Raw genomic sequence first — 13,337 nt, 5'->3', positions numbered from 1 at the left:
CGAGGGGTGAGGAGGAGGAGGAGGGGGGGGGGGCGTCCTAAAAGAGTTTTGCTGGTCCTCCTCACACTTCATCACTCCAGGTCCTGGCCACCCCGAGGCGGAGCTGCACCGCAGAGCTCGCACTTTTTCTTTTTTTGGTTTTTCCTCCTCCTCCTCCTCCTCCTCCTCCTCCTCCTTCTTTCGCCGGACTCTTTGGATACTCGCTTGTGGTCTCGGTCGCTGGAGAGGCTTTTCTTTTTCCTTCTGAAGAGGTTGAAACGCGAGCCTTGACGACTTCCATCTTTGAAGATCCTTCGCGATGGGAGCAGAGAGCTCGGTGCAGCGGGACGGGAAGAGCCAGGAGGAGGATGCCTCAGCCTCAGCCTCAGTCGCAGCCTCAGCCTCCGGCGGGGAGCTGAGTGCGCAGGGGAAGGTGCTGCAGGAGGACAGCGTCCTGGACAGCAAGGTAAGGCCCACAAACCTGCCTCTGCTGTCTGTTTGATTAATCCCATTCTTAAAATATCAGCATGTTTACAAACATACCTGCCCCCCCCCCCCCCCCCCCCCCCCCCAATCCGGTGCGCGTCAGTGATGCGCTGCAGCTCCATGTGCGCCTTTTTTTTTTTTGCTGAGTAACGAGTCGACTTGTCTGCAGTCCCGCAGTAATAAAAACGCAAGCAGCTCAGCCGGGTGCAGATTTACAGCCACGCAGGCCCGTGGAGTTACTCAGCAACGCTCCACAGCAGCAGTTTTTATTTCATTCCCACAGAGCGGGTCAGTGAACGCATCATTGACTGAGGAATCAATGATATTGTCAGTAAAAGCCTTCAGGTGAGGCCACGTGACACATATGTGCACGTGTTGCAATAATTCCCCTCCAAATAATCCAATATGTCATCTCTTCAATATGCATTGTTTCATTGTGATTCTCTGAACAAACAAAGCCTGATTGAAAAGTTGTACAGTATGTAATTAAAAAAATAATAATAATACTTGAATGGTTCTATACAAACAGCTCCACAGTAAACAATGAAGAAGTTAAGTTGATTTGACCTATTGAAAATGAAAATTCAAGAAACGACAATTTGATAAAGTAAATTAAAACAGAATTTCATTCAACTGAATAGTCAGTTTAATGAAACCAGTTGGTCAAGCACATTTATCTAATAATAAGTGTTTATTTTGAAACCTTACTGAATTTTTTATCCCTGCCATAGACCTAAACAGGTGAAGAATGCTAAGAGAGGTTTTCCACATGAAGAACTGAATGTGTCCAGCTCACAGTCCAACAGTGAAGCAATACAGCAAGTCTTCACAACCTCGTGGCTGACAACTTGATCTATTTTTTCGAAAGCTCACTGAAGGAAAACTTAATTCACTAATAAGTTTCTGCACCACTTGCTAATCTCATCTCTGTTTTCATTGCTAATTAATTTTGAGGGGGAAACTGGACATTATCTGCCAACATCAGGCTGTGATCACTGGATTTGGTCACATGTCAGACAGACGTGATCCACGACACTGTGAGCAACGATGTGTCGGTAAATGATAGTTCATAAGCTGATATTATCATTCCTAAACTCCTCTGTATGTTTAGGTTAAAGCTACACAGACTGTTATGAAAGACAACATCGTGTTTTTATTTCCCTGACCATGCAGCGCTCCTTGGTCATTATCAGCATCTGGCAGGCGCAGCTTTGGTACCTCGGTGCAAATTGCTCAGTATTGTGCGAATGAATATTTAGTAAGCAGCTTCTAATGACTAATGTATACATCACCACCTGCTCTGTCCGTGCCACATGCAACCTTTCAATATATAGATTTTTTTTTTATTGGCAGTAGGTCAGAAGTCACGTTTTGTACCCCGCACCGTTTCTTTAGAGGTCACCCGAAAGGTCAAATGAATTCAGCTGAGGTGTCAAACAGAAAACCCGAATGGAACTTAAATCAATATTTAATTTCGGCTTTTTGTGTTCAGCTTTTTCTTTAATTCTCACGCTCGTGTTGTGTTTACTCATGTCGGAATGGATAAGCTGTTGTTTTCTACGAATTGACTTCATGTTGGGGCGTTTGTTTAATCCTGGGACTCTTATCGCGGGAGCGGTGTTTTCATTCACATTTCTCCATCGGGACACTGGAATGTGTGATATGAAATGTTTCAAAGCTGCTTGTGTGACCTCTGCACCTCGATTGTGCCGTGTTATTCCAGCTGTGACAGGTGATACAGTTTGTGAGTTCAGACTGATTCTCCCACATGTAGTAGGTTGACACAATGAGAGCTCTGTCAGTCTCGATACAGTCCTGGTTTTGTTTTTAAATCTTATTTGTTCATTAATGGCAACAAGAGGGTAATAACAGACTATTAGCTGGGATTTTCGGGAAATATTACATCTGTCGATCTCTGCAGCCTAAAAGTTTGGAATTTTTACGCATGAATTGAGTAAAGTTCATTCATTTGAATATGGTTTTATTTTAATGTGATGTGCGTTTAATTCTTAATACGATTGGCTATTGATTCCCTAAGTTATTCTATTGTGCTTGATTGTCCTGCAAAGCTCACACACATTAGGACTAAATTTTACGATGCCTGAGAAAATAAACATGATTGATCGGCTGCTATGAATAACTTATACTGATGCTGAAATATAATATATTTACGTTGCATCTTGGTAAGATAAAACGGAGGCTATATGTCTTTGACCACCTTCTCAGTCCAAATTGACTGACAAAACTGGATAAATGAATAAAACAGGCTGAAACTGGTGACTATGGTAATAATTCATTTGAGACTAAACTGGAGTCACAAACCTCTTGATTTATCCAGTAAACGGTTTCATAATTACATCCGTACGTCCATATCGTTGGTGAGTGATTGGAGCCTTCTGACAACGTTTCTCTTCTACCGACAAAACCCGATCCACTTGTTGTCTCGCGCGAGGATTAACCAGACCTCAGCTGTGGCACCCAGCATGTCATCTCGGACTAAGTAGAGAGTGGCAATAAAAACACAGAGAAGCTCTCTCTGTAAGTGATCCATGTTTATAGAAGATAAATTAGTGACCCTGAAGTCTTTTATTCATAATAAATCGTAAACATCAAGTTGAGAAGAGACAAACACTTGCATCACTTTGGGTGTAAAAAAAAAAGGGGGGGGGAAGGCGGGTGCGAGTTTGCACTTGGTTGGAGTCTTCCTGGTTGATAGACGGTCGATATCGTCTCCACTTCACGGAGGAATTTTAAAAATGCCACAACTAATCGCCGTCATAGCTCTGTGACTCCGCGGCACCACAACTGTTATGGAATTAAACATGTTATGGCCGTAAAGCAAGTGGACATGTAAGTAGTGGTCGTATCGCAATTTGGCTTCATCCAACAAATAAAAATCTGGTTAAAATAACTTTAATGAGTTAAAATAGTAAATGAGTGAAAATGAATTGCCGCCACCTGTACTGTTATGTAGTGAACAGGCCTCCAGACCACCCTTATGTTTATTTCGCTTTCTCTCTACGAAGTAATGTTAAAATAAGACATGATTGGTGAACTCTTGGCAAAGAAGCATCCTTGTTATGCGAATGCGTGTCCATTAATAATATGATTCGACTTCTCAGGAGCCATAGTGATTTGAAACTGACCAAATATAGAACCTCTAATACAAATTCTCACTTAATTGTGGCAATGACATCATCGAGTCTTCATCAATATCCAGATAAATTAGTCACTGTGGGAAGTAGCGGGAAGGTTTAACAGAATAAAAGTCTTTAGAGAGAGGTGACGGCACTTCCCCGCTTCGTTTCTATCGACTTACCATCAGCGGACCCACACGAAAGGCTGAACAAAGGCGAAGTCTCGTCTCTGAGTCAGCCTGAGTGAATTAGATGAAGCAGCTCGGTAAACAGCAACAGGAGACATATGACTGAGCGGCCTGCCCGGTCACAAGATCGCTCAAGTGAAGGCTCATCAAACTGCATGTGAGCAACTCTTACAGGACAAAGGTTGATGCGTTTGATAAACAAAATGGTCGCCCCCCCCCTCCCTCCTGTGAGGAAACTGGATCCTGGAAGCTTTCAGTCGGCTCTCCACTGACTCACAGTCGCAGTCACCTGTGGGACCGGGATCACATGCCGGCTCCTCCAGCCATCACTGTGGCAGGTGACTCCAATGATCCAACATCATGTTATATAATGTAATGTGTGCTGATTAAGGCTCCTACGTTCCTGTATAATGAGCTGCGGCTGATCAGACGCTGCCTTGGCTCTGATTATCCTGTTAAGCAGAGAGAGAGAGAGAGAGATGAGGGAGTGAGACAGAAGAGCCATTGAGGATGGGCCGGGTTTGAGGCGAGTCTGAAGCCCCCATGTTCAGAGGAGAGGGGTCGGCGAGGCAGCATTTTGGGTGGGCAGAGGAAAATGGGGCGAGTGTGGAGAGGGAGAGAAAGAAAAAAAAGATGTAAAAGGAGAGGGAGGAGGTTGCAGGGGGGGGGGCGCCAACACGACACAAAGACAGATGAATCAGCCGCTTGTTCTCCTGCCTGATTTCAAAAGGACACTGATGACAGAGGTTGAGTGAGACTGGGAGCAGGTACAGAAAAAGCAGATTCAGTTGTCGGAGAAAGTGCTTGTGTGAGTGTTGAAAGTGGAAGTTGAGGACTTGCTGCTTTTATCAACACAAATTGAGCTAAAAAAAAAAAATCCATGGAGCAAGTAAAGCTGATGCGTTCATTTTCTGCTCAAAATCAATCAAAGTAGGGTTTTTCTTGTTGTAAATGGCCAGTGTAATGTCTGCTTTTTCCATATTGTACTTTTAGTATATCTCTCCTTTGTATGATTGCATAACCTTATAAAAAAAAAAAAAACATCATCTCCTTTGCACTGACTCTGCTTTTTCCAGTTTCCACAAGCAAATGTGGATTTTTTTTTTTCCTGTTAAGAGCTTTCATCAGAGGAGGCTAAATAATTTAGTCAGTTAGAGCAGAATGTCCAGTGACGGAAGTTATTGCATAAGATAAGAATTTAATAAAGCAGACAAAAAGCAACCCCCAAACCACAACAGCTCAAAACTCCTTTTTGAATATACGTGAATACTGTATGAAAACTAGTTCTCACAATAGCAGCAAAACTGCATCAACAAAGTGTTGCATAACAGTGTTTCTCCCCTCGTCTCCGTGGCTTGTTTTTGTTTTTAACAATTCCTTCAGTGTTTCTAGCTCATTTTCCCAAGCCTGATTAACCATTAAATTGTTAGTACTGCACCCAAGCTGCTATTCATTATTAAAGCTTTTCATACTTCTCCCCATACTTCTGACAGTAGAACTTCTCCAGTTTCATCTCCTAACTTTTGCTTAAATCAGGCTAATGTGGTCAAGGTGCATTAAGACGTGTGAACTACAGGGTTTCAGTGACATTTTGTTAATGATAATGTTAATGTTAATGTTAGAGCTAATAGTTTCAGGATTATAAGGTGCTCCTCCTCCAACAAATGAAAGTTTAGTGAAATAGCTGACATGCTGTTCTTCATTCATGCTCAGGTTAAAACTAATATTCCTCTAATTTGCGGTGAAGAGGAGTCTCCTCATGGGAATCGACTGTCTTGTGATGATGATACGTTATTGAATATTGCTGGTCTCGGCGAGTCAGACTCGTCTTGTTCACTGATCCTCGGGGACTGTTGTTGCTACTCCATCCCAATCAATCGCAACGACTGGACCTCAAGTCATCCTTTTTTCATGCAGCTTTTTATTATTGTATAGCTTCGTGGCATTTCGTTTATCCCTTGAAAGTCAGAGGCATACATATGTGCAATATAGAGTCTTGTGTGTGTGATTACATTGCTGTCATTCCTAAGATCTGATGAAATTAGTTTGTTTACCATCTCTCACAGACGATGCTCTAATTAATTTACAGGTCACTCCTATTTCACAGAATCGTGTGAATGAAACTATATATTAATAAGATACTGCTGACTGATTCATGACTCTGCAGAAAAGGTGCTAAGTCACAGTAATCTTGCAGTCAAAAGACATCCATCATGCTCATTTATATCTCCTTGCTTCCTTTCACCTTGATTACACCCTGGCCCTGGTTGATCTCATCGCCTCCATTTTTTCCTTTTTTTTTTTTAGTACCATGATTCATCTTTTTATCTCTACTTTGCACTTGCAAGGCCATTTTCTGCACTCCTCCGAGAGTCTCCCGAGTGCAGTTTGGTTTGACGTCACTTTGTGTGTTTGCAGAAACAAAATGGCCGTCTGTGTATAGTTTGTGAAAACAGCCGCTACAGCGTGTTTCCATTTGACTAAAGAATAAAAACACCTTGTGCGGAGTGTGCATCCATCAACTCCTGCATTTAAAGCGTCGGGAGGATTTACGGGCCGTTTAATGAACACGCAGAGATGTGGCGAGGCGTGTCGATGAGTCGGGCCGTTGCTCGTGAGAAAAAACGTGGCTCTCAAGGCCACTTGACAGGAAAACATAAACCATGGGTTGTGTAAAGCATTTGAGCAAACAATGCTGTTGTTTTTTTGTTTTTTTTTCTGCAGAGATTAGCCTTTGTTGAGAGCTGAAGGGCTCTTTTCCTCAGTGTTTCAGCCTCATGGAGCTGCTGAGGGAGGAGGTGTCCTCATAGCGCTCTCTTCTATTATGCACTCGTTCACCTCTTCTTTTTGCCTTCTGCTCTGTTGCTGCTGTTGCACATCCATTTTTCATCAGCTCTGGTCCTGATGCAGCAGTGTGTGAGGTCATCGCGCGCGTGCGCATTCTGCTGGGAGTCAGGAGCATTTCAAGGACAAACTGTGAAAAATTGCTTCGGAGCAGCTGCTGCTGCTTTTTTACATCTCCTCTGATCCGGACAGCTGAAGTGTTTTTTACCTGAAACACTACTGAAGTGTCGTACTTTTAACTTAAAACCACTACTCACTGAGTTGATGTTGCCTTCGGGTCCTGTGACCTTCAATCATCACGTGTGTGCACTTCAGGTGAAACAGTACTTTTTATAGCAGCGTTTCAAAACAACGCTAAATAAGTAAACGGTGTCCAGCTGTAATTGGGAGAGTCAGGTCTGACTTCACTGCAGAGAAATGTGTGCGTGTCACAAGCCCCATACTGTCCACTGCACAATATACTGTGGAGCTGTTCTACCGAGTCGTGTCTTATGACAGCAGGTTTATGACGCCACTACAGTTCAGGATAATTGAAAACATGCGGTACAGTGATTTAGATGCTCTACGTTTATCCGTTTAAGTCGAACGGAGATGTTGTTTTGAAACGGCAAACAGCTGATCCTGACTTTACTGCCCTCACGATTGAAGGGCATCTTTGATTAATGAAGGATGAGCACAAGCAGCCGTTGGGACAAGCTGCTTTTCAAAACTGATTCCCTTCACATGTCTCTGGTTACTGGGTTCCAGTCAAATGGTCCTCCACCCCGTGATGTGGAGAAGACTGGAGAGGACATGACGAACGCTCCTTCTGATATTCTACATGTGGAGCTTGACATGAAAAGTAGATTTACTCATGATTTGACCTGTAGGTGATTGTCAGTGATCCACAGTGTCACCCTCAGATGTATTTTAGTAGGTTTGGATTATTTGCCTTCAGCAAGACTCAAAGGTGGTGCAGACATAAATATATATATATATATATATATATATATATATATATATATATATAAATATCTTATATTAATGTATATTAATTAGCTTATATAAAGAAAGCTACTCCAAATATACTCTGTTTTGCATGTTTGCTACATAGCAGATGTGTGAATCAATAAATGTAGTGCAGATTTAAAACTAAAATAAAGTAGGGGTTCTTTAACTATAGAAATGAGAATTGAATCATTGCCATGTTTTGCAAATTCTATTATATATACATCATTGTCTGTCCAGGTTCACAATGCCTGGATATAACGTTTAAGTTTTCTTTATTTAGAGTTTGATAAATCATTAATTTTTGTCTCCATGCAACTTTTTTGTAATTATCCACATAAAATTGCCCAAGATTTCAACCTATTCATATACAACTCCATTTCACCAATGATAAAATTAAATAAATTACTTACATATTTGTAGGTTATGTAAAATGAATCAGTGACTTAGGCCACACAATATCAGTTTTGGACAAAGCCAGTATCTACAGTGTTATCACGAGATGATATGATGATTATGACGATAATACACACACACACACACTTTCAAGACCGGATTTCCGTTGACTTAGTCTGGTGTGACCTCCAAAGCTCTGCCATTGAAAAGGTCACTTTTCTTTTATTAATGTGAGATTTATTGAATAATGAGATTAACTAACTTTCATTAAAATAATCAAATTGTGTCTATTAACCATGGTATTAACCAATATTGGAACATTCTTTATGGAAGTACCAATAATAACCTCCATGTGCTCATGAATAATAAACACAATGGTTAGCATTGAGCTCCTCGCTGACCTAATTCGGATTTAGAAATCATTGTATTAGCCTCTTTCTGTCACAGCACCTTAGCTGTAAAGAGAAATATGTATAAATACACATATTCCTTCTTACTGACACAGTTGATTAAAAAAATGGCACGTTCTTTGAAACTGCTCCTCAGTCTCACGTCAAGTGTTTCGGCGACGTCTGTGACCCTGGATGTTGTTTCTGTGCCCAAACCTGGATCAGACATTTAGACACTAATAGAACAATAATCTAAGAGTAATTTTTAGCCCTAAAGCTATTTTTAAAAAAAATAGTCTGGCTGGAGTGTCTTGCTATTTAAAGCCGTATTTATGGTGTCTGCACACTGTCCCCAGTCATCCCCTCATCTCTCATATAACTATGGAGCTCAAGCTTATCAGAGCGCCGAGATATTTAGAGATTCATGACAGGAGGGTCAGCGAGGAGGCTGGATTTGTTATTTCAACCCAGTTAGAGAGGCCGGGCCCCCCCGGGGTCAGACGCTGGCCAGCGCGGCCTGATTGTGATCGTGTCCTGGGGGGTCCTACTTTTGCTCCGGCTGCTGTTGTTGTTGTTTGGCTCCGTTTGCTGTTCGAGTGCAGCAGTCGCACAGATGAAGGCGTTTTGGGGGAGATGAAAAACAGACAACTTGTGGGAGGTTTAGAGACCCGGGGGGGGGGGGGGGGGGGGGGGGGGGTTAAAGGGTTAGAGATGCACTGATGTAGGTAGAGGAGGACAATCTGGTTTCATCTGTTGGCCTGACACTGTAGAACAGGTGTGTATCTCCTGCTCGGCCATCACCAAACCTTTTGCTCTGCATTCCTGCTTCATTTCCAGCCTGAGCGCTCTCACACACATGCGCAGTGTGTCTCCTTTTTTTTTATCACACTCATGTTTAATTTAGTGAATTCACTGTGCCCCCCCCCCCTTTAATGTGAAATTAAATACGGCAAGTCACAGAAGGACCAGTATGGCTTTCAGGGCTGAGGTGTTGTTGATCATATGTGTAAAAAGGATAGAGTGATTTGTTGCTTTTTTTAGCTCAGTGAAACCTCACAAATAAAAAGGTTATAACCAAAGGGGCTTAACTTTAAACTATCAAGCATACCGGTGTTGTGTAAGTCGTTCAACTATCGGACTGCGTCATCAGAAGGACTCGAAATGAAACGATTTTAATGATTTGCTCTGAGGAGTGAAGTTATAATCCATAGGGCGAATAATTAAACAATCATTATGCGTGTTAAAGAACTGCTGAACCTGCTGGAATCTTGTCCGGTTATCAATCAAACATAATTGACTTCTCCTCTGCTGCACCATGATGATATTGACAGATGTTCTTGTGAGACATTATCTTTCTCTTCGTGGTGGAATAAGGTTCATTCTCATATCTGGTGATCATAGTTGATACAGGAATTTGATCAGTGCTATAATAATTATACTTGAATGTATGTAGTTGTCACTGTAACATCAAACTCAACTTTGAATTGTATGCTAGTTAAAATTGCTTTGAACCATCCTGGAAGACTTGCAGCAACATGTATGGCAGTTTCTCTTTCAAGATGGAGGCAAGTCTATTTCTATAATGCCATTTTTGGCCACAAGTCTTGGCCAATGAAATGCTTTGTGATCCACCATGAGGGAGGTGAAATGACATTGCGCTCAGATATAGAGATAAAAGCATGAGAATCATAGGTGTATTTCTTTCAGGGTTATTAAAGCGACTGAATCAAAATGTATCATCGTCCTTTCCAATCCATAAGCAATAAATGACATTTCTTGATGGTTGAAGTTTTTGCTTTAAATCTAGCACATGTATTAATTACCTGCAAACTGATACTTATTATGGTGTTTTATTATGTCCTAAATGTAACAGTATATTTATGACGCTAACCTTGTAATAAAATGTCAAGTTGTAGTGATTTGTTTTTTATTACATTATTATTATTGTTATTATTATTATTATTGATTTTGCCTTCTATCTCAGGGATAGAAAATGGTCCATAAAAATCCTGTTCTCTACTGGCGGGATACATTGTTCTAATTTATTTGTGTATGGAAATTGGACCTGGTCGTTTAACAAGAGGGACAGAATCAACAGCTCTGAATTTAAACTTTTTCATCAAAGTGCATGCTTTGATGAACACTCTGTGCTTATTCCTTGACATTTTTTTTTTTTTTTTTACACCGTCAGTTGAAAGCAAGTAGAAATGGGCTTATACGTAACTTTGGTGCAGGGTGTTTCTCTGGGGAGCTCGCACGTTATCTCTGCTTCCGCATTGGCGAAGATGCAGGCTTCAGCTGAACTTATAACTGACCTCTGATCAGGATGTGAGCTGCATGCATTAAAGAAAAACCCAGTGGAAAAGCTGGCGGTCCAAACCTTCAGATACACAAACACAGAGGTATGCTGACAGACTCATGGAGCAGGAGAGTTTTGTTTTTGTTTTTTTTCCATTTACAGTTTGTGCCTGTGCATTTGCCAGTGGAGAGTTGACAGATTTATTGTAATGGATGTCTTCCTTCCTGAAAAGCCCCGCAAATAAAAGCCCAGGGGGCAAAACCTTCCGTGTATACGGAGGAGAGGTGGATGAGAAAATGACAATAGAGATGGAGTTTCCACGCTGTTGTAAATAGAAAGCAGCAAGGACATGATCTGTAAAACATCTGGGTGTGAAATGATATAGTCACATCTGGCTTGATCCAAACTTGATCAGACTATGATCATTTAAAGCATGTTGGGGCTCCAGATTGCGCAACGACACACACACAAGGGTTGCAGTGTGCACACACACACACACACAGAAACAGGTACTCTCAGTTAAGCACCTGAGTCGAGTTAATGGATTGTGGAAACAGTGAGAGTGTTCTTCGAGGGTCTTGTCAGGCTTTGATCTTTGGTATGTACTGAATGTGGGGGTCAGGGATAATAGATTGGGGGCTGGCAGGGGTGAAGAGACATGAAGAGGGGAGTGGAGAGGAAAAGGGGCTCAGGCATGACGCTCATGCAGGCCTCAGGTTCGTCCTGGGAAGCGAGGGTTAAAAACATCTTGCAAGGTCTTTTAACATATTGTGCCTGGATGAAAGGTTTTAGATGGGGCAATATCCACACTCAATGTAAAAACTATACATTTTCAAGCAATTTCGAAGTATAAGTTTGACTATTAAGATACTATTAAAAAAATAAAATTATACAGAGAAAGAGACTTGAAATATTTCACAATATAAGTATTTGTCAGTTTTACCGTTTGATTGAATAAGAAAAAGTTTTCCATTGTAATAATGTGTTCTGGGACGCACCTATTCTACTCTTCTATTCTATCACCTCATCTCCATCCCCTGTGTCTGCTCTACCACACTCTTTCTGTCTTCACCTTCTCTCCTCCGTCTTTATTGCTTTTTTTTTTTTTTTCCCCTCTTCTCTCCCGGCCGCTCCCCTCACCAGCGGTGTCATTCTACTTTCGTCTGCTCTGGGACTCTATCCACACCTCTGAGGTCAAAGGTCGGGAGGTTAACTGTCCCGGGCAAAATACGACCGCACAGCGAGTCTTTAAGCCTGTTATCTCCCGCGGCGAGCTGGCTTGTGTGCGCACACGTCCTTCTGAGAACGATCGTAACTTGATAGTTTGTGTTGCCAAACTACCACGCAGCCATTCCACACAACAGCTGAATAAACTTCTCATTATGCTCATGGAAAGGTAAAAGCTTTTCACATTGATCCATTTAGCTGTATGTATATTTTCTGCGGAATTAACGATATGCTGACAGCAAAATGGCTGCATTAGCGAAAGGGAGTGCTGCCGTTTAGGTTTATTGGTGTTCTACTTTAACTGGTGATTGACATTTATTGCTGGCTTTGTGGTAGGATGGAAAATATCTGCCAACTGTATCTGATGTGTTTCATTCTGGAAGGATTTCCATCTGTTTCCAATCAAACAATAGATTCTTTTCTTCCACTCTGTTGGTGTATCAAACACATTGGAGAATTTAACCTTTAAAGCCACAGTCAAAATAATAATACTGTGTTGTATTTCAGCAGAGGAGTAAAGTAACAAGATGTTGAACGCGACGTTAAAATGCTCTTTGTTTGTGTAGATGGAGGCTCCTGATTCAGTTCAGCCTTGAATTTAAAAGACCAGGCACCAGACTTCTTTTGCATAATTAGTTTGTCCTCTCCCAAACTGGAGACGTGGTTTTAAGATGTGATGTTCCTGCTGCGTCACCTTCCTGTTTTCCATTAAACGCCTCCACCTTCGTCATGTGTTTGGTTGAAGAAGGTATAGATCTCCTCTGCTGGCCGTCGTCGAGTGATTTACACGACAGCATGTCGGCTCTTTTCAAGGACCCACTGAGTGAAGAGCTGCAGCCGAGACGTAAGTGAAATTAGAGATAAACGGTGTATACAATGAAGTGCAGGAGTTTTTGGACCAGAGAGAAGTCGGGATGAGAACAACGCAGGGTAAAAGAAAAATACCTTGCTCTGGCCTAAAGGTTCTGATTGTGTACCGTCATATGGGGAGGATTCAAACCCCCACGTTGTCTTTGTTAATATTGATGCACAACAATCAGTAAAATCCAATGTAACCCTCCTATAAGATGAATAAGATTTATTTAAATTGTGTAACTGTTAAAATGTTAAAAATGTTCAGCGAATGACCGCTGAAGCACCTTAATCCCAGATGACTTCAGCTTCTGACTTTTTAGTTTTTGAATTGTCTCGAATTTATATTGAGAGGAAGTAGTTATCCAAGTCTTGCCAGTAGTGACAGTTAATAGAAAGTTAAAAGTGTAGTAATCATGTGTATGTTGCGAAGTAGCTTTGTGCATAAGAATGTTCAGATTGAAAGCGTCAGTCTGTTTTTTTCTTTTTCAGAATTAAAAAAAAACATCATGCACATGAAACTCATTCCTCAATGTTCTGAGACAGTTAACTT

At 41.5% G+C, this 13,337-nt stretch overlaps 1 protein-coding gene across 1 annotated transcript in view; it reads left to right on the top strand.

The window, feature by feature from the left end:
- Positions 1 to 298: 298 nt before the first annotated feature.
- Positions 299 to 13,337, top strand: part of akap12b (A kinase (PRKA) anchor protein 12b) — a gene marked incomplete at its 5' end in the record, with an annotated part of 40,266 nt that continues 27,227 nt past the window's right edge. The window contains one exon of the mRNA XM_080513742.1: positions 299 to 445. Coding sequence (XP_080369868.1) covers positions 299 to 445 — 147 coding nt within the window. The remainder of the gene's footprint in view (positions 446 to 13,337) is intronic.

Source organism: Blennius ocellaris (assembly GCF_963422515.1).
Source record: "Blennius ocellaris genome assembly, chromosome: 18".
Lineage (NCBI taxonomy): Eukaryota > Metazoa > Chordata > Actinopteri > Blenniiformes > Blenniidae > Blennius > Blennius ocellaris.
Note: the sequence above shows the minus strand (reverse complement) of the source record. Positions and strands in the feature narration are given on the sequence as shown.